The 25,268-nt window shown below is 39.9% G+C and overlaps 1 protein-coding gene across 1 annotated transcript in view; it reads right to left on the bottom strand.

The window, feature by feature from the left end:
* Nucleotides 1–25,268, bottom strand: part of LOC119915926 (proteasome activator complex subunit 4B-like) — a 42,138-nt gene that overhangs the window by 15,763 nt on the left and 1,107 nt on the right. Inside the window, exons 2-38 of the mRNA XM_038735719.1 lie at nt 25,025–25,165; nt 22,047–22,163; nt 21,189–21,233; nt 20,843–20,992; nt 20,067–20,130; nt 19,193–19,267; nt 18,960–19,082; nt 18,770–18,862; nt 18,340–18,518; nt 16,914–17,000; nt 16,420–16,606; nt 15,953–16,042; nt 15,226–15,290; nt 14,858–15,008; nt 11,585–11,683; nt 11,094–11,163; nt 10,326–10,393; nt 9,640–9,843; nt 7,794–7,951; nt 7,431–7,526; nt 7,284–7,339; nt 7,090–7,146; nt 6,940–6,995; nt 6,728–6,826; nt 6,562–6,624; nt 6,314–6,409; nt 5,989–6,120; nt 4,395–4,604; nt 4,158–4,294; nt 3,903–3,956; nt 3,459–3,588; nt 2,185–2,266; nt 1,620–1,773; nt 1,094–1,160; nt 871–996; nt 450–602; nt 228–332 (exon numbers count right to left, since the gene is read on the bottom strand). Coding sequence (XP_038591647.1) covers nt 228–332; nt 450–602; nt 871–996; nt 1,094–1,160; nt 1,620–1,773; nt 2,185–2,266; nt 3,459–3,588; nt 3,903–3,956; nt 4,158–4,294; nt 4,395–4,604; nt 5,989–6,120; nt 6,314–6,409; nt 6,562–6,624; nt 6,728–6,826; nt 6,940–6,995; nt 7,090–7,146; nt 7,284–7,339; nt 7,431–7,526; nt 7,794–7,951; nt 9,640–9,843; nt 10,326–10,393; nt 11,094–11,163; nt 11,585–11,683; nt 14,858–15,008; nt 15,226–15,290; nt 15,953–16,042; nt 16,420–16,606; nt 16,914–17,000; nt 18,340–18,518; nt 18,770–18,862; nt 18,960–19,082; nt 19,193–19,267; nt 20,067–20,130; nt 20,843–20,992; nt 21,189–21,233; nt 22,047–22,163; nt 25,025–25,165 — 4,039 coding nt within the window. The remainder of the gene's footprint in view (nt 1–227; nt 333–449; nt 603–870; nt 997–1,093; nt 1,161–1,619; nt 1,774–2,184; nt 2,267–3,458; nt 3,589–3,902; nt 3,957–4,157; nt 4,295–4,394; nt 4,605–5,988; nt 6,121–6,313; nt 6,410–6,561; nt 6,625–6,727; nt 6,827–6,939; nt 6,996–7,089; nt 7,147–7,283; nt 7,340–7,430; nt 7,527–7,793; nt 7,952–9,639; nt 9,844–10,325; nt 10,394–11,093; nt 11,164–11,584; nt 11,684–14,857; nt 15,009–15,225; nt 15,291–15,952; nt 16,043–16,419; nt 16,607–16,913; nt 17,001–18,339; nt 18,519–18,769; nt 18,863–18,959; nt 19,083–19,192; nt 19,268–20,066; nt 20,131–20,842; nt 20,993–21,188; nt 21,234–22,046; nt 22,164–25,024; nt 25,166–25,268) is intronic.

Raw genomic sequence — 25,268 nt, 5'->3', positions numbered from 1 at the left:
AGCCATGCTATTGAAATAAAAATGACAAATTGTAAAGTAAAGAGTTGTTTGTGCTGTAAATGGTGTTTTCAAAATCCAATTTTCACCCAAATCTTTCTTTTATTGATTTTTTAAAATCTGACATTTTTTATATGGAAAATCTACAGATAACCCTAATTCCCAATTCTCTTTAATGAGCCCTGAGCTATGTTGTGCATGGTGTATTTGTATGCATGTGAGACACTCACACAGGCCGTAGCGATGCAGGTGCCCCAGTCTGTGTAGGTTTCCACTGTGATGTTGGTTAATGCTGTCCTGATCAAAGGGCACAAAAGCTTCCATAGCCGGTCCACCTGAGCACACACACATACAATAATGAAACTTTTTATTAATATTGACTTTTCTTATCAAAAAGCAGTGCAGTGTGTATATTTGTCACTGTGTGTGTGTGAGTGTGTGTGAATCAGTACCTTGCTGAAACTCCAGAGTTTGCTGCCTCTGATTAGTCCTGCAGTAATCTCACACACACAGCGCTGGGAGCTCTCATGGGGGTCGCTGGCAAGCTGGTCTAGGTGAGGCCATAGTAATGGCAGGAACACGTCACCATAGTTACAAAACAGCCCCTGTCAATCAAACGTGAGCATGAAGGATTGTTCGATGTGGAGGAACCAAGACCTTTTTTTTTTTAACCAAAGCAAGACAGATTACAGTCATTTGCTTGACGCAAGTATACTGTCAGCTGTCTGATGGATAACAATGAATCACAGCAGTTGATGACACAAATTCCAGCTCCACGTAGTTCAGTTCAGCTTTGGCTCGTGGTGGTGGGGCTGTGTCATTTCTATGTAAAAGGTGTGCCAGATCAATTGAGGCTGAGAGTTTAAATTGCACCTTGAATAAGCAGAAGCGTCGGGGGTTGAAGCTGTCTTTTCCTTTCCGATCCTCCAGAGAGAGAAACTCTATGAGCTGGTCAATAAACTCGGGGTCGGAGAAATATTCATAGATGATCTTTTCACCCTGAGCGACACACAAACAAACACCAAAAATGAGTAATAATATTAATACTGAGGTATCAATGAGAGATCTTTATGTGTGGTACAGTATGAGCAAGTACCTCACTCATCTCTTCATATGGCAGGTCATCTTTTGGCTTTTCAGAAGCTGCATGGATCATCATTTCTCTGAGAGGAGCGGGAACAAAGAAGAGGCTGCTGTGATTTATAGATAACAACAAACTGAAAAAAATATGGAGAGACATACTGTCTTCGAATAAGTAGCAAGGATAAATGAATGATTAAAAAGTCAGTTAGTCAGCAAGCCATCCGCATACCAAGCCAGTCAGCCAGCTCTCCACCTCTACATCAATTGTTCTATCTAGGCCAGGCAGCAAGTCGTTCAGTCAGCCTTATCTAGGCCAGGCCGTGACAGGAAGTCAGTTCAACATCCTGCTAGTTATCCAGCCACCCAGATCACTCACCCAGCAGTTAGTCAGACATAAAGTTAGCCACAAAGCCATAAAGACAAGCATCAAATCAACAAGGCAGTTAAGTCAATCAGCTATTTAGCTCCATCCACCCAAGCAGTTAATCAGCCTTCCACTTTCTAAATCCACCACCTAAACACTCTGTCATTCTCTTTACCTCGGCCATGAGTAGTAGCCCCAGTGAGTCTTCTCCACAAACTGCTGAGAATCCCATTGTTCCTGAGTTAGAGGTAGGTTGTTGCTGTCGTATTGCAACCAGCGATTCCCCTCACGATCCCCTGCACATTCACCCTCTGGATCCTCTATACCACCTAAACAATATAAATACATGAAAAGTCATGAGCAGACACATGTAGGCATGTTTTAAATCTCATTTGTTGAGGAGGGTGTGCTGCTGCCCACTTTTGGAAAGTTGCCCTGTTTCTAGACAAAAACAATTGGTAGGAAAGATTTTCTTATTTATCAAGCAATTTATCTTTTAATAGGAGACAAATGTAGATTTATATTCCGGTTTTATTGCTTTCTCATCTGGAAATTACCACACAATTAGTCTGTAAATCATGATGTATTACTTAATTAAAATTAGCATGGCTTGTGCTGAACTGATACTGTATCAGTGGCTGGATTCAGAGAAGGCCTTACAGCCTTACAACTAAAATTGCATTTTCCTACAAGAACTAAATGTAAGTAATATGTGATTGTTACTGTGTGCTTAAACTCACTGATATCCGATGGCTTCACAGCCACTTTCTTTCTCGGTCGTTTCAGCTGTTTCAGGATACCGGCCACTGCTGAGATCGCCACCTAAGAGAAAGGTTATACAGTAGTAAAGTAGAGCCCAACACGCACAAACATGGCAGCTCCTCCAGGTCCAGTACAAAGTGCTGTCTGGTAGTGCTGTCTGCACGACTCATTATAGTGGCTGAAATATGCACTGATCAGTCTCAGTTTTACATTGTCTATGGCACTGGTGCTTATTTATCGATATATTGTTACTTTAAATTGTTAATTTTTTTAGCTAATTCTTGAGTGTGCTGTTGATGGACACTCTAGTCCCACGATGGAATTCACACAGGAAATGGATGCTCCACTCACAGCTAGAATAAATTTACAATACAATACAGGTGGTGGTAGTAGCTCAAAAACAATCTTGGAAAATAAAAAAACATTTGTATTGAATCTTTAGAAAAACATTTTGCTTTCTCTTTGGGAAGTTTAACTGAAAGTGACAATCTAAAGTCACAACTTGACTGACATCCAATGTTATGTTAACTTCATGTATTCTAACAGACTAACAACATCACACTGCCTGATGTTATATATGGCTATTTTCATTTTCTCTCTCTGTGTAACACTGAACAAGGTTAGATCGATGGGTTGTGTATTGGTATAATGATGTATGGGGGCAATATTTGGCTTTAAAAATCAGGCAGGCGGTGTCAAGATCGAGGAACAGAAAAGTCTGACTTTCAGAGAGAGCGTTACACCATGTCCACACTAATGTAGGTACATTTGACAATGCATCTTTTTCTTTTTGATTTGGTCTTCTGACCGCACGTCCAAATTCAACATTTTTGCATTTTGGAGTCACTATATCTCATGTTTTAGTCATTCAAAACACAAATGAATGCTTGTCAGATGTTCTCAGACATGTACTTCATGCTACAGTACATGGTCACCTTCAGGTCTTATTGTGATACTATAAAATATGTACTAAAAATTGTGTAGTATGAATATACATGGAACTCCATATCTGAATCATCACACAGTCTCAGTGTTTGAACAGTATTAACTATTTATGCTAGGGTGATGTTTTAGCATTTACGCTTGATGTGAATGGTACATGTGATGAACCACAAAAAAAGCTTTTATTCACCCCATCTCCATCCTTATAACCCAGTGGAATATCTATATACATAAATTGTACTTTGCTGTCTCTCTCTCTCTCTCTCACACACACACACACACACACACACACACACACACAGCTGTAGACCTTGCGTATGCTGATGGAGTCATGGATGAGGCTCTGTGTGAAGTAGAGGACAGCGTCAGGGGGCAGTGGGTGATCTTCTCTCAGCTGGAGAGACAACAAGTCTGTGGCCATGTGCTCAAACTTCCATGGCCTGAAAAACAAGCAGCCACACATGCAAACAAGTCTTGTTGGCAATAAAAAGTAATTCTGTATTGCTAAGTTGTGTCTTTCACAAAACTTTTGCGGTGAGTCTCTGCTCTAAAAACACATATTTTCTCATTTCAACCACAACGTTTTAGATTTTCCAACATCACTATATACTGTCTGTATGAAGAGTGCCTTTGCATTTTAAATACAGAATATATAACATAACTCGCATAGTGTATTGTGACATTTTTCCAACTTTTAAATAGCACATGCATACAGTTTACATATAACACGTGCACAGATGGAGAGAAAACCTACAGGTCTTTGTCTTCAAGGCAATCCAAGAGATCATTGACCAGCTTCTCGTATTTCCTATACAAAACAAAAAGAAACGTTATTCAGTAGTACTACTCCTACTACTAACTACATATACTAATGGTAATAATAAATGCAGCCATTGAATAGTACTACTAAACATGATGGTACTCTAACTCCTCTGTAACCTTGAGTAAAACTAAAGTATTAAAACTAAACGAATGAACAACTAATCCCAACTCCAGTTTGAATTCCTACCTTGCAGCAACCACGTTTCTGATTCGCTGGCGTTGAAGCCCCTCTTTCAGCTCCTCTACAGATGGTGCCTCTAAAGAAGGCGTGGGATTTTCAGACTGTCCGATATGATCAGCTATCTCTACACACCTTTCAGATACCTAGACGTGGAAGGGATCAAACGAGACCAATACGAAATTAAAAAAAAATATATATATATATGAGGGTAGAGTACTGACTGCTAATGAACATGTTGCTCACAGTAAAATAGATCCCTATGGTGTCGTGCTGGCGATGGATCCTGTCAGTTATGTCGTCAAGCAATCGGCCAATGGAGGGCTTTTCCAAGGTCATGGAGCGCGACAGTCCACAGCGGACCAGAGCAGGCCACACCTCCCCAACACAGTCCCAGTCCCTCGAACTGGCCAGACAAACACCACTGTGCACACCCAGCAGACAGTACAGAGCACCCTTAGCAACAGAAGAACACACACAGGATAAGGACACATGCCAGATTATACTGTACGTAGTGGTATAAACATTTTACGTGCTGTGGATGAATTAGGTGCTGGATCCTTCACAGTCTACATCAGAGAAATCTTAATTTGAAGGACACAGCTTGTGTTTAACATGCACTACAGACTTACTATCATGAACTCTGTCCAATTTCTCCACTGGTATTTGTACCTTGTTGACCATTTAAGGAAAACTTCTAACAGCAACCTTACGCTGTAAAGTGACCATCCAGTCATAGCTTAGCAACCCTAACTAGGCAAAGCAGAACTTGCCAAATCTGCTTTTTTGGATTTAGGCTAGTTTGACAAAACCATCAGTTAGTCCACATCCTTGAAACCATTTCTCATGTAAAAGCAGAAACAGTGTTTGAAAATTCTAAAAAATAACTAATACATTTCACATTTTCTTACAGTAAGAAACTGACGGAGCAATGCTAGGAAGAAATATTGTTATCTTATGCACACTCTATCCTGTAATCCTAGGGCTAAATAACCTAACCTAACAATGCTGCCCTTTTGTTTCTATGTCTTCTACATGGATCATCATTTGAGGATGTTGACTTTTTGCCTGGGACCTGCAAGCTTTAGCTTTAGCATTTTTGCATCAATATGCATATAACCTTTATTTATATTGCACTTTTTCAAAAATTATTTTACAAAGTGCATCACAGACATACAAACAGATAAACAATGAAGATACCCACAAGATATACATATAAAATATATATATATATTCAATTTAAAAGAATAAATATGTAATTTGGATAAGTAAAATGTATTAAATTAAAAGAAAAGCTATGCATCAAACTAATTAAAAGCTGATTTGTAGAATTAAGTCTTTAGAAGAGTGTCAAAAGAGGACAATGATGCTTGCTCGCGTGATTTCCAATAGAAGAATAGACCTTTTGAGTGTTTTGGTGCCCTGACAGTAAATGCACCCTCTGTCTCCAGTCTAGTCCTGTGGATAGTCAACAGACAAGTCAGCAGACTTCAGGCTAAGATCAGGAGTGCAAAGAGAGAAAAGGGCAACAATGTATGATGGGGCAAGGCCTGTGTGCCTTAAAAACAAGCAGTAAAACTTTAATGCTGAAGGCCACAGGTGCAGGGAGGCCAGTGTAGCCATCAAAAAATAATAATATTATAATAATCTTTATTTATAGAGCACTTTTCAAAATCCATGTTGCAACATGCTTTCACAAGGACAGAAAATAAAAAAAACTTGTTTTGGACTATCTTCAAAATACAGCACCACGGTCAGTGACCATTATGATCAAGCCCAGAGCGACAACTGTCTGTCACCATGTGGACTGTTTGTGTGCGCATGTGTTTGTGTGTGGTACCTTAAACTGCTGCTGTGTGCCAGTGGCGTGTTGTGGTGAGAGCAGTTGCAGGATTCGGGGAATCAGGTCTCTGTAAGAGAAGCTAAAGGTTCCCAGTGCAGCCAACAGCACATTCTGGGCTCTGCTGCGTACCTACAAGGACACACACACACACACACACACGCACACACACACACATATATAAACAGATGCACATGCTTTCATTCTCAATTAATTTCTATTTCACCAGAGATATTATGTTAATACCATCAGGTAAACGGGAACCAACAGATGTTCTGATTGAATTTTTCTTGTTAATTTGTCTTGTGTGTCGTGTCAGTTTTACCTGGCTGTAAGTGCTGGTAGAAAGCAGCAGCAGACTACAGAGCAGCTCCTGGTGAACCACTTTATATTCACTGCCCTCAACCACCAGCTTCCTCATCTACTCACACAGAAATAAAATGTTCAAATATTATAAAAACACCAACTTCTCACTGAAAATATCTCCATACATTAAATTTCATGTGCATGTGATTACAGGTACACCTGTGACCCTGCAGAAAGCGTGTGTGTGTGTGTGTGTGTGTTGTTAACCTCGTGCTGGAGTAAAACCCGGTCAATGAGCAGTGCTCGAATGTGCTGCTTTTTCCCATGAAGCTGCAGAAGGAAAGGCGACATACTTAAATCATCATTAACTCAGCGACTCATTGAGACTGACAACAATCAGCAGCCTTGTTTTTCAGCAGCTTTTTCAGCTCACCCTGTTTTCCATGGACTTCTTGACAAGAGTGAAGCTTTTCCAGCGTGAGTCAAACTCCTTCTTGTGAGTCCCTCGGAAAAACATGAGGTCACTGATGATCTGTAGTCAGTTAGACAGACAAAAGGGCGCTGTGAGACCTCCGCTGGCCTACCGCAGGACTGAATAATAACATGCCATACATGAATAATAGAAAAATCACAAGGGCTGGACACCTTAATGATGACGAAAAGTGACTTTGTGTCATCCTCCGAGTGCTCCAAGATGTGGTCTGGATTGGAAAAAGTGCATATAGATTAATTGTGCATCACAAACACATTCCAAGTTTAGAGCAGGAGTGTTGTGGAGTTAAAAGCTTCACTCACGTAGCAGGAGTTTCATGGTTTGGCAGATGGACTCTCTGTAGTTCTCCCGTGAATCATCTGGTGGGGAGGAGACACACAGACGTCCCGTATGGACACAGAATGCAGGATGAGCGGCCTTATCGCCCTCTGAAACTGTTGATAGAGCAACTATTTGTGCATGAGTGTTATGTGGCTGTTTGTTTGTGTTCTCTTACCGTAGTCAACACCTATATGCAGCTTTATCTCCCCTAGATTTACCATGGAGGGCACACTGAGAAGAAAACAAAAGGGGCAAAACGTGACAAGCCTGCACAAAAATGTTTGGTTGTATGCGTGTGTGTGTGTGTAGTCGCAGGACTCACAGGTCAGATACGTGTGGTCCATCCAGAGGGGGCAGCATGCTTCCAGCTCCAAGAAGGCAGTGCTGCACAATAGCAAGACTCTGCAACAGCTCCTCCCTGTGAATCAGACCACACGTTACAGTCCTTTCATAGCAGTGTGTGTGTCTGTGTTTGTTATAAATTAATCTTTTCCCCATCTGAACTGATCGTTTAGGCTTCACCAAGAATGTTAAGACAGATATTAAAAACAGATGTTTTTGTTTTTGGACACAGACAAAACTGAATTTATCACTTATGAAAGGCTACAGGGTTTCTTTGTTTTGTTTGTACGTGTGCCTGATTACGTCTAAAAATGGAAACCTAAGCGAAAAAACGACAGCACACCTGCTCATTGGCTGATCTCCAGACACGTGGCCCTTGATTCGCTGCAGCTCAGGGTGCAGGAGGCAGGACAACAGCTGGAAAACAAAGTTCTCCTCCTCCTGACCAGGCACGTGCCAACACACACCCAATGCTGCCACATCTCCAGCTCTGCCCCAGTCCTGTAGAGAAAGAGAGGTTTTCTCAGAAAGTTGTACGGCGAGACAGAGAGTTGTTGCCAGTTTTTCCACTGGAACAACTGGCAAACAAACCAGAACAACCAATCCGCCTTAAAAACCACAGTCCTGTGTCATCTACTGGAATTTAAGTATTTAAAACACATCTAAAGGGTAAGGTCACTAAACAATGGACAGAAGAAAATCAACTATGCAACAAACTGATCTACTATCAGATGACAGACCAGCAGAGGAATCCAACAGGCAAAATAGATCAAAATGAAAGACATTCATAGAAAATAAAATCTAAACTGAATACAGAACCAGTAACCATGAACTGCAGAAGAAAAGAGGTCGGTATTTGAAATTGTGGAAAGCAGAAAAGGAACGTAGGTGTAATTGCCATCACCACGACATGAAAATAGAAGCGCACTTCCCCTGCACTCATGTACAAAAACAGGACAAAATATTATCAAGGTTTTGAAAAAACTATTCGGGAGAAACTTTTCTCTTGGGAGATTACAGCAATGACACTACACTGCAGGGCAAGCGGCTCAGATTCCCACAAAGTAAAATAGACATGAGAGAAATCACCCTTGAACTTGCATTTAGCAGCCTTAAAGCGAGATTATGCAACTTGTAAAAAGAAGAAATTAGCGCAGCCTTTCCACAGAAAATGAAAAGTTGAACTTATAAGCAAGAAAATGCTCAAAAAAATCTCAAGCCAATTTTCAGGCCAGGATGTTGACGTTACTGAGTCACTTTGCTGACTTTGTGACTTTTCTCTACTTGTTCTACTTTTACGCAATGAATGTTTTAGCATTCAGTAATTAAGTGTGGGGATGTCATCGTCCAACATAGATAACAAGCTACTTTGTTACATTCAAGAAAAACTGAAGAAAATTGTCCATGTGCAGAAGTAACAACTCTTAAATGGACATGTTTTTGTGATAAATGTGAATGATGTTGGCTGACTGTTAATGAACATGTTGCTCAGAGTAAGCCCTTCCCAACAAGAATCAACTAACATGGACATGTTAAATTACTATTACTATTATTTCCCTTCTTTTTATATTTTTTATTGACATTTATTTAAATGATGTCTTTATTGAAGGTATTTTGTAAAGTTTATTTGTCATGCAAAGAACGCAACTTCAAATCAAACTTGAAAGATAAAGGGACACAGTGACAGAGAGAGAGAGAGAGAGAGAGAGAGAGAGAGAGAGAGAGAGAGAGCAGTATTAGCAGTGTATTGTCCAGCAGGGTTGCCATTTACTTTCAAAATGTTAAATGCTTTCTGATTCTCTTCTTGTAGATGAAACTCCCCATTTCATTAAACAGTGAGAAAGAGCAGTTTTAAAGGATGTGGTTGTGGGGGTTTGCGTTTCCAAGACAACACCATTGTTTCCTGTCATAGACCAGACCCAGCAATAGCTGTGATAATAGCCAATTTGCACTCGGTAGAGGTTAGCAAATAACCTATAGTTGAAACTACGCAGTAAGCTGAAGAACTGGATTTAACTTAAGTATTAATTAATATTGCTGCTGAATCAATTTGAATTTCCCTTACGGAGGATCAACAAAGGAACAGCTTATCTTATCATATCTTTAATAAGATTAAATAATGGTGGTCACTGTTTTGTCTCTTCCTCTGTGCTGCATAGCACAGCAGAGGTTTGTTTAGGTGTGTTTACCCGTATAGGGAGGTCAGCATCAAAGCCTCCAGAGGTGCTGCGGTACTCTGTAGGATAGATGAGGGACAGCGACCGGAGTGTGTGCTCCAGCAAATTGCAGGCGAGTGTGTACGCCTGTTTACAGCGCAGACGCACACACACACACAGGATCCGCTTCAAGTCCCCTTGGTATTTTAACAGCTGTTCACCATCCACGCGGGTAACCTGAAAACAACACACACACGAGTACATACACACACAGACATAGGCAATTCAGTGGAGAGTTGTGTCTTAAATATCGAGGTTCTCCAGTAAATCACAGCATCTGGCTTGCTCCCCCTCGCATTAAACTCCCAGGAGTAATAAAACAAAACAGAAAGGGTATCAATATGTTCTGGTTAACGACAAAGCTCTTTGATATTTATGACCGTACAGGCTTCACGCTGCAAAAAATGTCATTTGGTCATAATTTTTTCTCATACAAAGTCACAATTCTGTTCTTATTTGTGAATATATATCTCTCTGTTCCATGCATTTTAAGTATTTCATTTGATTCTCAAGTTTTATAGAAATACCTTGATTCAGTGCAGACTTTTCAATAATTTTGAGATTAACACTTTAAAACCCCAACTAGATTAAACAATTGAGTAGGATCATTATTTTTTAGAGAGTTTAAGCCCTTGGGATGTGATAGATCCTCGTCTCACCTCGGAGAGCAGCTGGAGATTCCACAGCAGCTCCTTATCCAGCTCGTCTTCACTCTGCAGTTCCTCATCTACACACACACACACACACACACACACACACACAAAGAAGCTGAATAATGTACTGTATTGCTCCCCTGACAGACTGAGCTCATTTTGCAGAATTTTAGGGTCATTTCAGTCTAGAGTTGGGGCTCTATGGACAGCAATGTCAGTCTGGTCTGGTCAGTTACTGCTTTGGTCCAGAGTGAAATATCTAAAAATCTACGGGGTGGACTGCAGTGACATTCTGTAAAGTCATCTATGGTCCCCAGAGGATTAATTGTAATAACTTTGATAATGACTTTTCATTTAGAGGCACCACCATGTCTAAAATCAGATTTGTTGTTTATAACTAAATACGTGCAAAATCCCATTCCTATCAGCCTCAACTGTAGGCTACTTTGTGTTAAGTGCTAATTAGCAAACGTTAGCATGCTAATAGGCAAAATGACGATGCTAAACACGATAAACATTATACTACAGGCATCAACATGTTAGCATTGTAATTGTGAGCATGCTTGCAAGCACAACTTAGCATTTAGCTCAAAACACATCTGTCCCTAAGTACTGTATAGCCTCACAGAGTGGAGGCCTTGTACAGCCTTCATGCAAAAACATTCCATTTGTATCCACTCTACACACACACACACACACACACACACACACACACACACACACACACACACACACACACTAGACTGTTCTATATACACACAGTGTGGCACTGACTGTCAGTAATGTGGAAAATGACGCTGCAGCAGTGAGGGACGAAGAGACGGAGAGACTCAGCGGGATGACACTGCAAACAGACACACACACACAAACACACACACACACACACACACACACACACACACACACACATTTAGATGCCCAAGCAGAAACACAGACATGCAGAAAATGACACCAGTAAGGACTGATTTCTAAAAAAAATAAGCAAAGTAAAAAACTGAAAATGAAGAAAATAACAGTAAATGGGGACGTAACCACAGTATGACACACTTACACAGTATGTAAGTGGGACAAAATGACTTTTTATCATACACAAACTTATAAGGTTGTATTTTGTTGCAACTATATCCAAACCAATGTATGAAACATGAAAGGCCACAAATCTTTGTGTTTCTCGACTGTGAGATCTACTTAGTAAAATTCGTACGTTACTGTAAAATATGCGAGGCAGAGCACCATCTGATGAACACACACACAAACACACATACCTTTGCTGCAGCTCTGCACATGTCAGCCACCATCCTGCCTGACACACACGTCTCAAAGACGTTGGAGGTGGCAAAGTTATACACCTTCTGCAACGCCACCTAACACAAAGGCAACATTTGGAAAGATCAGATTAAGTATATGTACCACTTAATGTGTATGTACTCAAATTCAAATTTACACATATAGTACAAGAGTTTAACTTATAGATAAATATACATGTTTTGTGTTTCTCAGCTGATCATAACTGATAATTTAACCCTGTTGTACACCTGTATACAAACATTTTTGGTGAAATGCAACAGTTCCACAGAAACGGCTGCTACCACGCATCAGGAGTCCTATAAAGTTAGATGTGAAGATATTGTAGAAGTGATAGAAGATATTAGCGTTATTTATATTGGAAATGCTCAGCTATATCGTGGGAATTGTGGCTGTTAAATGTTATGGAAACAGTAACAGTAGTTATGTCTTTATAATACAATCATTGCTCCACATGTCCAAGATCACCTTTGGTTTATCCAGTCTGTTGTGGACAATAAGCAGCTTTCCTGTCTTTGCTTTGTCAGTATTTAGGCCATACACCTTTTATAACCCAGCAACAACTATTAATTCAAAGCAAGTTTGCCTGTTTTAATGTTACAGTGAAATCACCACGTACTAATTAGTCATTCCAACAGGCCTTTTTCACAGCAGACATTTTGACTTTTCATTGCAGTAAAAGCACAGGTGTAACTAATAATATTAATTATGGCTGCTCTGCCGTTCTGTTTGCATGTCCCAGTAAGCCACAAGTGTACAACAGTGAGCCAGCATAAACTATACCAGGACCCTGAAACAGAAACAGCTAAATGTAAATCAGTAATTTTATTATATTATAGTGCTTTTCCTACTGTGATATGCCAAAATGTCTGTTGTAAAAACCTACCACTTCCCATTACATCTGTTTTATTTGGGTTGGTGTACATTATGTTGTGTTATTACCATGTAATTATAACTTTCCATGACACTTAATTCACCTGGTTATTACTTTTTTCTTTGACATTACTGTATGATTCCCATATTTTACTTGGTTATTACTTAATTATGGCCTGGTCATTATTATAAGGGTCATTCCAGGGGTGGAATAAGTACTCAGATCCTTTGCTTACATAAAAGTAGAAATACCATAGTCTAACAGTACTCCATTACAAGTAAAAGTGTCAGAGTTTTGCTTCCTGTCTGTGTGCTCAATGATTGTCTAATGTGAATCGCCTGTGTATCATTATGTTCATCCCTCCTGATGTATTTAGTTGGGCTGCTCCACTCACTCAGTGCGAGTTCATTGTTGCGACCTGTGTTTCTACTCATGTCTCGTGTTCTCACCGCTGTTCTTCCTAGTGTTTCCCTCGTGTCTTTTGGATTCATGGATTTTCACTGTTCATTCTGGATATACTGTGCTTTGTATGGGACTTCTTCACCTGCTCTGTAAGTTCAACATTTATTGAAGTAAACACCACTCATTTTACCTGCTCCGTTCATGTGTCTGCATCTGGGCCCGAAACCTCTGTTTGCTGTGCCAGTATATGAGCTAAATGTGACAAAAAGTCCTACTTCAAAAATGTTATATTGTTATAGAATATTATATTGTTCAGTTTATATCACTCATAAATACATGTGATGTTAATATTGTAGATTGTCAATGTGGAGTCAAATTTAAATACTACTGTGTAGATTAGCACTGCATCATATCATTAGGGGTGTGAAGGGTGAAATTTTAGGGTCAATTGCTGAACTAAAGTAAGCCAAATATGACAGGTGACTCTCCTAAACAGGAGGTCCGCCTCTGTCTCTCCTCTCTGCCTGCTTGGTCGACTGACTGACACAGCTGTTTTGATAAGGATGTTTTCTATGATCCATCTCTTAGACACAAGGTCAAGATTATCCTAATTTTGTTTTATTACAGACAGACAGACAGACTGGCTCTCTTGTTAGTTAAGTATAACCTTGTATGGACCGTAGACAGTATGGGATAGCAAAGGGATAATATTTTGGACCAGGAGGAAATTGTGGGATGTGGTTTGGTACTACATTGTGTTGAATGTAAAAAAGTGTCAAGTAAATGTTAATGAGTAATAAAAAGTATAAAGCATAAAATTAAAAAAATGAAGTAAAGTACTGTAAAACATGGGCAGCTAAAGCCTGCATTACAAACTGGAGCTCTGGGGTTTGAAAGAAGTAGGTGGTTACTAGGAATTTAGTAGGAATCTGTCTGTTGTGAGTTTCCAAAATTTATGGAAGTGCAAATACCAAATTGCTAGAGAACAACTTTAAACACACAGTATGTACTTTCTGCTACAAGTTGATGACATTGTGAAGTAGCATGGCATCATGGGAATTAACTCATGAAAATCTACAAATCATGTTAACGGACGAGGTAATGGATTAAAGTTTTATTCATGTTACGTTTAGTCATGTTCATGACATGAACGAAAGGCATCGTTAGCTTGAATATGGGTTTGAACATTGTTGGAAACATTTTGGATAAAGTACACAACTCAACAAAATTTATAACATAGGTCTAGTCGTTTTTAGACATTTTAATGCAGAAATGTTACATATTATACCTAAGTAATTAACAGCCTGTAAAATCAACATTTACCAATTATACTGATGTAAACTAACCTTAAACTGCATCATAAATCATTAATAGCATATATCTATTTGTTTTCTAGTTTTAATCAGTGTGTCTTGTGTTTTGATTGTTCGTGGCGGGGTTTCTATTGCGATTGGATGGACTTAATGTGAATTGCGTTGGACAGTCAGCCAAAAGAATAATAATAAATGGATATGGACCATTAATGCCCCCCAAAACCGGCTATATATATATATATATAAATTTATATATATATATAAATTTATTAAGAGTTTTAGCACTGAAAGACTCTACACTACTTGTCATCACATTTTCATTTAAATGTAGCTAAATCCTGTGTGGTGCACTGTGCAAGTAGCATCATTTTTTTTTTCAACAAAAACCCAAATACAGAAATCTCTCAAGTGAAATAACCAAAACTGACCAACTTTGGCAGAACTATCTGTATTCATGTGGTGCTCATAGTAGAGAGCTGATTAAGAAAAGCAGGGCTTTTAATGGTTAGCGATTTGTATTAGAAGTGCTCAGTTAGGGTCAGAGTACAATGAAGTTAGTTTGGGAAGTTAATGAACTTGAAGGAGTGTGACGTTACCTTTTAATCAAGGATGTGCCTTTGAGTGTGTGTGCGTGTGTGTATTACCTTGTATATTTCTGTGGAGCATTGTGTCAGGATGGTGCTAACAGTAGAGGACAGGCCCAGCTCCACCAGGCTCTCCAGATGAGTCTGGGTATCTGTCTCCATCTCGTCTCTCGTCTGTTCCAGGGTGCTGCTGTCTATCAGAGCAAAACACCTGCACAAGCACACATAAACCAGCACACACTTTTACACTTCAGGAATTAAAATGTCGACAGCGTTATGGTAAAATAAACCAAACAGGCTGTTTTGCATGGCCAGCAGAGCCAGCGATGCAGACCGGTGAATTTCAAACATAAAGAGATTCATTCATACACAAACGTTGACAATGAGGTTTAACAAAGTGACAGTCTGACTTGTCAATTTTTCTCTACCTGTCCAGAAACTGGAGAACAAAGTCTTCAAATTCAGCTGAAGCAAAACAAAGATCTTTCTCAATCTGATAGGGAGAAAAAGAAATTTTGTTTAGTGTATTTGTATAATGTGAGTGTCTGTTTAGTTTATGAAACTGTATGTGAGCTGGTTTTATTCCAAATAGTTGATAAAAATATGTAAAGGAATAATTAAACATTTTGGGAAATATGCTCATTCGCTGTGTTGTAGAGAGCTAGGTGAGAAGACCAATACCACTCTTATGTTTGTACACTAAATATGAAGCAGGAGCCAGGAGACAGCTAGCTTAGCTTAGCATAAAGCCTGGAAGCAGATGAAAACAGCTAGCCTGGCACTGGCAACCTCAATTACGACAAAACTCTAGTAAATCCCCCCCATAAAATCACAAATTGTTTTACACATATGCACACTTAGATCTATACTAGTTTTTGTATGGATAAAACAAACAAGCTACAGTGTTAGCTTTGGACAGAGCCAGGATAGCTGATTCTCCCTGTGTCCAATTGTTGAGCTAAGCTAACCAGCTGCATATTTACCGTACATACCTGAGGGTGGCATTAATGTTTTGATCTAATGCACCAAAAATGTCAAACTATTCCTTTAAGAAAAAAGTTTATGATTAATGCAGAGTACTTGTTAGTTTATTTAATCTTTAATCTTTCATGACTAAATTGTTAATTTGTGGTGTGTGTGTGTATTTGTGTGTACCTCTGTGAGGTTACTGTGTCGAGAAGGAGCAGACGAACAATCCACTAAAGGCACCAGAGTGGTGAAGGTAGTGATGAACTGGAACGTTATCTGGACAGAGCGACACAGCGGGAAACAGATCAATTTACATCATCTGATGTGATCAAGGTCTAAGTTAAATAACCTACCAGGTGTCGGGGGAATAATTTTTTAATTTTGTATTAATATATTCTGGTGTGATAGATTAATGTAGTCTGGAGACAATGAGCTCACCAAGAAAGAAAATCAATCCATTTTCCAATCTTAGCAGAAACTGAGGAGTGAGTCTCAGTAATTTAGATTTCTTCAAACTGAGATATTCATTCCACTTTCAGGAATTATTAAACGATAGACAGAGTACGCTAGAAGGGAATTTAATCAGCAGGAGCTGTATTGTCTACTTGTCTAACAATTCTTCTTCATTACTAATCAACACATCCATTACTCACCATGCACTTGCTGAAGTCGTTGGGGTCCACCCCGGGCAAAGAGCCCATGAGCAGTGGGAGCACGTGTGCACGGCCCTCTGGGTAAAGGTTGTTAGGGGAAACCAGGCTGCGAGCCATGCCAATCATGCAGCTGAGAGTGGCGGTGAGGGTGTGGGGCTCTGTCAGTGTCTCCATCGCTGCATAGGTCCTGTTATACAGGGAGGTAAATAACAAAATATGATGACAGGGGGCGCAGAGGGAGAGGAGTGAGGCAAAGATGAGGCCTGAAGGGAGGGGTGGGATTTTTTTTCGGTTTTATTATTTCAAAATCGCTGTCTCTTACTAGTTTCTCTAACACTGCCTACACTAGCTTTAAGTTGTCTTCAGTATCAAAGTATTCAAGTGATAGTTGTGGATAGCTGTACATCCATGGGTACAATGCAAACATTAACTGCTAATAGCTTATTCAGCATGGATTTAATGGTCAGCGGCAGATATCTCACACAAAAACTTACTTCTCAAGTACAGGTGGGATGGCGAGTTCTGGTGTGAGGAGTGCCAGATTTTGAAGAGCATAGGCTGCATCTGTAGAGCCGGTTTTACTGCACATCACCAGAAGAGGGCAGATGAAAACACAACAATGTACAGTACAGCGTCAACAACAACACACATGCAGATAATCACAGATGACCTGTCTTTGTCAAGATTAGGCCTCTTTGTCTGAAGGCTGGTAATTCCACTCGCTAGTGAGAAACAGCAGGGTTTGGACTTGTTAGATAACTAAATGGCACTGATCCAAATGGTACGTTTACATGGCGACAACCCAGTGATCATATGATGACTTGTAGGTCAAAACTGCTAAACACTGGGCTAAATTTGGCTGAAAAGTGAAGGTTATTTAGACGTTAAAAATAAAAATACTCAAGTCTGTAATATGAAGCACCTCCTAATTAAAAACCAAGATAGACATTTTTAAATGCTGTCAAAATAATGGTTATAGTAACCTGGATGTCTCCAAAATGTTCACTTTTCAGTCAAACATAGCCGTGCCAATCGCCAGATTTCATGGAGGGTTTTGGAAGCTGTGATTTGGTGGGAAAAGGACATTATTGTTGAGATAAAACCTATAACTGGGAGGTGGAAAACAGAATATGCAATCAGAATCTATTTGTGAACCAAAGTTCTGGCTCAAAGGATGGAGGTCTGGAGACATTTTGGTAATTAAATGTGGGTTAAAAAGACAACCGATTGGCTCTGACTGTGCAACAGAATACGAACACCTACTCCCACAATGTCTTCTATTTCTGCTTGAATAGAAATAGTTTCTATCAACCTTCCCACACACTGTCTTTGTTTTTAAATGTCATATTGCAACAAATTTTTACAGTAAAGTTTCTCTCTTTTCTTTGATTCTATTACTGTAATTTTACTTTTTCATTTATGATTTTCCACAATGTTCTACTAACATTTGTTGCTTCATTTATTATATGCTCTTGCTTTGATGTCCAATTGAGTTTTATTTTCTGAACCAATTTGTACATCTAGCTTTAAAGGTGCTCTATAAATAAGTCACTCACTAAATAAAATTGAGTTACTGTGTTGTATTTGTAGTGATCCAACTGTTCATACCGAGCTTGTCATGTCAAGACTGTTTCACTACTTATCTTATCTTATGCACGTATAAGTCTACAGATAATTGACTTTATGTATAGTGTGAGTGTGTGTGTGTGTGTGTGTGTGTCTAATATATGTATAGTGTATATGTAGATGTATTTATATGTGCGAATGTATGCATGTTATTGTACTTGTTATAGTAAGACGTTTCCTGGGTGTTCAAATTTCTCTAGATCTATAATGTTAAAACACAGGTGTAACTATGTAAGACTGCATACAGAAAGGTTGCAGTTACTGTTATGGCTAACAACTACCAAAGTTCAGTACCTGAACATGGCCAGCAGGGCGGCCCCGATGAGGCTGCGGGTGAAGTCCTGCAAGTCTGCATCGGTCAACCTTTGACACTCAGGAACCAGCGTGATCCAGCTGGGGGCAGCGTGACGTTCCCGGTGCACACGGCGCACAACACTTGCCGGGAGACGCTGAAGCAGCCGCATCAGTCGAGACTGCAGGCACACATACACAGTCAACATTAGCGTTATCATCCAGAGACACATTCACACAGTCTGCAGGAAACAGATCTGTGATATCGTTCTTTTCTCCGGCAGTTGTGCATTTCATTATTGCGTTGTTAGTGTGAAGAGAGCCAGCCAAGTCCTGAATGACAGGTTATAAATCAAAGGAGCATGAAAGGAAGCAGCTGAAAATGTGTTCACAACTCGCTCAGTGTGTGTGTGTGCATGTGTGTGAGACTTACCTGCCAGCGACCATGATTAGAGGGATGGTAGAAGGAGGCAATGCTGTTGAAGAGACAGGTCAGCTCCTTCTGTGCAGGGTTTCCTGGTCCACCCTTCAGGAATGTAAATCAGCTAGGTTATTAAGCAGCTGCAATAAAAAAGCTACATGTGTTTAATGTAGTTTTATGAGGAAAAGTCTGCAGAGTCTACCAGAAGCGCTGTGATCCACAACACCAAGTGCCCAATATCATAGGAGTTGGTCAGATACCGTGGTGCCACCATCTGACTGACCCCAACTGGAAGGTTTAGACTGCGCAGGATCCTGGTGAAGATCTACAAACATATAATTTAGAGTTTCACCTTAATCCTATAGCCAGTTCGTCCCCAATAAAAGACATTAACAGATGCACTTGTATAGCCACATAATTCTGCTAATGACTCACTGTGGGAATATAAGGGGTCCAGTCCACGTAGCCGATGTTATCGTTGGCGAGGCGGGCGAACAGGTTCACTAGGTGCTGAAGAGAAAAGATCAGACAAAAAATCACTGCAAATACAAAGAACATTCCCAGAAGTAAAAGTTGTCATTCCAAGAATTATAAATATAGCCACTTAGAAAAAAAAGAGATGTTCATGAAGAGAGGAAGAGTGCACAGCTAGGATACTGTGGGCCAGGAGACTGGATGAAAGCAAAGTGGAGGCACAAATGGAAAATCTTATCTGCATGCTGAGTGGAAACCACCACCAGTACTTTTCAACATTGCAACAATCATCATCTGGAAATGTAGAGAAGTGTGTCAAACCAAAATCCTCAATCCATTTTTAAGAAACCTGATTAATTACTCAATAATTACAACAAAAAATTAACTCTCACTGAATGCATGGATTCATGCATTCAGTGAGAGTTTTTCTTCCACACGCAGTCAAGCTGCTGATGCTCCACATGCACTGATCACTACTTATAAATAGTATGTATGCAATGCTCCATATGAGTGCACTGGGTATGTGCGTTGTAAGACTTTACTATTATGTGGGTTGTTGTGGGCCTTAATTGTTAGGTTATGGATGGTCTGTATTTATTCATGTACACAAAGGATGAGAGCGCTGGAGCACAAGCACTGAACTTGAACTCAATGTTGCAGATCTGGAAATTTCAGCGGTGGTATTTTCATTAATTTTAAGTTGGTGTCATTTCGCTGTGGCATGAAGCCTTTAACTTTCAAGCCAGTGAAAGGTTTGTAAAACTAGGTGCCAAATAATTCAAAAATTCTCAAAAAATACCTAAATGTTGTGGGTGTATGTGTATGCGTGTCTCACCCCTTCCCAGCTTGGCTGATTTTGCACCGACTTCCAAAGATTCATCAATTCGTCAAACCACAACCTGAAAACACACAAATACACACACAAAAAAATAATATTGACACCCACTGACACACACACCTGAAGGTGAATTCCCCTCATCTATCTCCAATTCCCCCAAATATGAATTCACTCCCACACTCGTAGATTCTGGAGGAGAGAGAGAAAAACTGAAACGGAAAAATAGAGTATTACAGATGATTTATTGTGGAAACTGCTGATGAATCCAAGACTAAATCCAGACAAATAGCTTGCGAAAGAGTGAATACAGTGAAGAATTCAGTGAACACTGCAAAGAGGCTTGGTAGCTGGAACACAACCATCAAGGGTGCGGAGAGAGAGAGAGGGGGGGGGGGGGGGGGCAAAGGTTTTCCAAGGAAGCAAAATATTTGCAAAACAAGGAGAGGGGAAACACTGCTAACGCAAGAAGAACATTATTTATTAAAACACCTGGGCTTAAAATGTGGTTGTACCTGACGTGCAATCTTAAGGCAATGCATGGCCACAAGATCCAACCAAATGAAAGTATTAGGATTTAACAAAGGTTTAGTTTCCATCACAGGACCAAAAATGTATTAATGTACCTATTTTACTTGCAAAAATTGCTCTTAAAATAAACAAAGGGTGCTTTTACTAAAACTTTATAAACCCTTTGTGTTAGCTCTGGCCGAGAAAAGCTGCACTTGGCGTATAATCCTGTTTCTAAACAGAGCCATTCAAGTTGGCCCACTTACTGGAAGCCCTGGCTGTGTTCCTCCGGGGGCATGATGGTGGGCAGGAACAGCTCCATGTTGCTGATGGCCTTCTGCATGACTACGTCAAACACGCACAGCAGGGGGCGCCACTCATCCAGCATCTCCTGGGTGGACGGTGTGGGGAAATACCTGTAAAACTCAACAGAACACACAGACACACACACGCACGCACAGCAAGGACAGACATGAGCACAAATGGATGCAGACAAACGACAGACTGGAGCTACAAATACACACACTGATCTACAGTACACAGCTCAACTGAAGATCAAAGCAATACATTATCCGGCGAACAAATTACATGATCACAGAGGATGAGACTTACAGTCTGCAGCTTTTGATCAAAGCCTTCAAAATGTGGTCCACTGAGCTGCAAACAAGCAGAGAGAGGAGGTGTGTGAGTGTGTGTTTATAAAGGAATTTTACTATCTTGTGAGATCCACGTGTTTTCTCTCAGCTGTGAGACCTAGACACTAAATGTACGTTTAGCCCCGGTCTTTCTCTTTGATGTGAAAATCCTGGAAACGGCTAGAGACAATTGGGAGTGTGTTTCTCTCCATAGCTCAGCATTAGGATAGCATCATCTTAATACGTCCACAGTATGACCACAGTCTGATCTGTTAGCTACTTGGCAGCGCCACTGGAACAGCTGGGAGTTAAGGTCCTTGCTCAAAATTATCGAAGTTTATTTCCTGTTAATCGACTAATCGATTAATTCGGTTTAGTACTAAACACTGAACATTTACAAAAAGATATTAACTTTTGCATTTAGGGTTTGGAATAGGGCTATACTAATGTAATATATATAAAAAAACAGGGTAATAAAACCAGGTAAATTGATAGGTAATACATACACTGAACTAAATTATAAATAACACTTTTGTTTTTGCCCACATTCATCATGAGCTGAACTCAAAGATCTAAGACTTTCTCTATGTACACAAAAGGCCTATTTCTCTCAAATATTGTTAACAAATCTGTCAAAATCTGTGTTAGTGAGCACTTCTTCTTTGCTGAAATAATCCATCCACCTCACAGGTGTGGCAAATCAAGATGCTGATCCTACAGCATGAGTATTGCACAGGTGTGCCGTAGGCTGGCCACAATAAAAGGCCACTCGAAAAAGTGCCAATACTGTGTTTTAACTTCTTTAACAGATCAATGAAAAGGTAAAACTTAGTACTTGGGGAACCAGATGAGTCCAAGGTGCTCGGTCTTGGAGTAGATGACCCTCTCATACAGAGCATAGAGTGGTCGCCATGGTAACTGTAGGTCATCCCTTGACAGCAGTTCCTTCTTCCTGTTTGAAAAACAAGTCAATTATCAACTATCCGGGCCAATTTATAATGATTTTTTAGGACATTAGTCAGGTTCTTTGATATTCAAAACTTTGAAGAAAAAAAACCCTTGTCAAGACAAAATGATGGTAATACCGTTGAAGTGAGAAACTAAATGGTGTCTGAAAGAGTCTGTAATCATGGGAAAATGAGTCACTGCCTCGCAGGGCTATGCTCAACATGATGACTGCCAACTACCTGACATGTCTGCAAACACAACTCTGTGATTCTTTATGTTCAATAAAGCTTAACCGGACTGACAGCTGCAGACATTAGTAATGTGCAGCTGTAGACTCAGCTGGTATAAAATACTCACAGTACAACCTCCATATATGGGGCTCCACAGAGAGAAATGAAGAGGGTTTAACATCTGAAAGTAGACACAACTAGCTATCTGCAGGCAAACCAGACAGTGAAGTTTCCTTTTACTATGATTCTCATTTTTTCAAACGGCAGGTTTTAAATCCTTAAAATCCTCCTGAGAAACTTTCACATTGCTTTCTTTGTACGTTATTACTTAGTTCTTTATAAAATCACATTTTTATAGGAATAAACCCCACAGAAAGGTTGAGAGTGAAGAATATGCACAATTTCCACAGCCTCAGATTGCTCTTCTCCTCATTCATCTAAGAGCTACGGAAAAGACTCTCATTGGGGAGATTTGAAAAATGAAGGGAAGAAGAGACAATTGGGGAAATGACTGTGAAATGCGATGGAAGGGAAAAAGAGCCTATTGAGACTCGATGCGTGATGTTGAGTATCAAATTCATCTCTCAGCTGTGAGATCTGGCACTTAATATATGGTTAGCCCAGATCTTTCTCTTTTCATCTAATGGAAAACACTCAGACAAATGACATCTACATTAAGGTGTTGTTCTGTGATGGATGTGAAAATCACGGAAACAACTGGAGACAATTGGGAAGTGATGAATGTGACTGTCTTGGAGAATATCCTGAAGTAGTGACATATCTGATTTGAGAGACAAAAACAGGGAGCTACGATATAGGTCAGGGCTTAAAAAGTAATAAATGTACTGTTACGCCAACATACTTCACTGTCCTTTTCACTTACTGTGAGTGTGTGTCTGCTTTATTGCGTGTGTGTGTGGGGTGCAACTTAGTACATTTACTCAAGAACTGCTGTACAGTCCAATTTTGAGATCCTATGCAGCTTTTTGACTTGTAAAAGATGTCAACTGAGGCCCACATGTCACGTTCAGATGTCTATGAGTTGTTCCACCTAAAAAGTATTTCCCTTCTGACTTCTAAGATGGTTTAATTTAAATAAAGGTTTGAGGCATTAAGAGGTCAAATAATCCAATATTTCTAAAATAAAGCAAATATTAGAGAAAAGGGCAAAAAACAAATACGACTGTGTGTGGAAGAACAGCTTTTTCTTCTTTCCCATACCACATTAATCATCTAATGACCCCCCAGACTTATTTTGTGACCCTTTGGGGGGATCTGAACTCCAGGTTTGGAACTACCTAATCAAACTACTGAACGGTATATAAGGTAGTTCAAATTATCCACCTCAACCAGATACAACACGAAAGCATCACTCACAAGGGCAATTTGTCTGCACTTTTCTGACTACTTTTACTTTTGAATGAGTACTTTAAGTACATTTTGCTGATAATACTTCTCTACTTTCACTTAAGCAGGATTTTCAATGAAGAGCTTTTACCTGTAATAGTGTATTTATGTTGTACTGATGTTGTACTAGTGCCACTTGTGTGTCCAAGTGTCCAGTCCCCACAAACTAAGCATGACTTGTTTGCAGAATATTTCATCTGCTTGGCATATGTTTTTATATAATGTTGTAGCCTCACAATCAGAATGCCATTTAGTTTTCACTTCATCAGCGCTGACAAAATTGGGCAGCAATTCCTTCTAGTAATTTTGTCCTTCTAAAACCGAAGCTCTCTCAAAACCTTTTATACTTTTTTCTTGAAAATAACACATACAGCATGAAAGGAAAATCGCAATGAAGCCCTGGTTGCTTTAAAGGGTAAAATTACAATATTGAGTTCTTTTTAAATCTTTGCTTTTTTCTTGTGAATCACTATATTTATTTTGACGGAGATCCAGATCTAGATGCAACATTTTCTATCATTCAAATAGCAAATTTAGACGATTGTGCAGCCTTCATGGAGGTATCTGCTCTCTGAGTGCTTTCTAAATTACTTTTATTTTTCTTTCTCAGGTCTGCAGGTTGCTTAAAGCTCCTTAATGGCAGAATTCCAAATGGCAGAGAGGTAACTGAAAAATCCACTTTAACACATCATGTGTCTTGGCATTAGTATACCACTTGCAGCACAGTGATGTTTACCAACCAGGCTGCTCCCTGATCTCATTATACAAAAGGGTACCATAGGGCAAGAGAGGCCTATACTGGGGAGACCAGCTCTCTGAGGTCAGGAGTTGTTATTGCTTTTACTTGCTAGACTTTTACTATTTCTCTCATGTTTTATTAGTTATACAGTTATTTTACTGTAATGTACTAAAGAGTATAAACCATCCATCCATCCAGCAGCAGGCTACTCAGACATGTTTCTCCCCAGCCACCTCCTACACCTCCTCCTGGGGGATCCCAAGGGATTCCCAGTCCAGATGTGATATGTAATCCTTCATGTTCTGGGTCTGCCCCGGGGTCTATAGGGAGCTGTCCGGGAGGAATCTGGATCAGATACTCAAACCACCTCAACTGGTTTCTTTTATTAATACAATGGAGCTGCAGTTCTCCAAGCTCCATCCAGATTTCTGAGCTCAGATATCCATTATTAAGCATTTGGGTATGCCTGTGTGTTTGTGTCACACCCACTTGAGAAGCTGAATGAGGAGGCGGGCGTAACTCTGCATCATGTGAGGCTCCAGGTTCGGCAATGTGACCAACTCATAGAGCAGCTTGATGAAGAGAATATGGTCCTCTTTGCTGAACCTGCGGCCATACAGCTTCAGAAACCTGCGAGAGGGTGGGGCAGAGAGAAGTGACCATTAGCGTGAGCCACTAATCACTTCCTGCTCCCTAACCATATCCTCACACACAATAAATACACAGCTTCAGT

This window comes from Micropterus salmoides, unplaced genomic scaffold (assembly GCF_014851395.1).
Source record: "Micropterus salmoides isolate LMB-PRFRI ecotype aquatic unplaced genomic scaffold, ASM1485139v1 Ms_hic_scaffold_21, whole genome shotgun sequence".
Lineage (NCBI taxonomy): Eukaryota > Metazoa > Chordata > Actinopteri > Centrarchiformes > Centrarchidae > Micropterus > Micropterus salmoides.
Note: the sequence above shows the minus strand (reverse complement) of the source record. Positions and strands in the feature narration are given on the sequence as shown.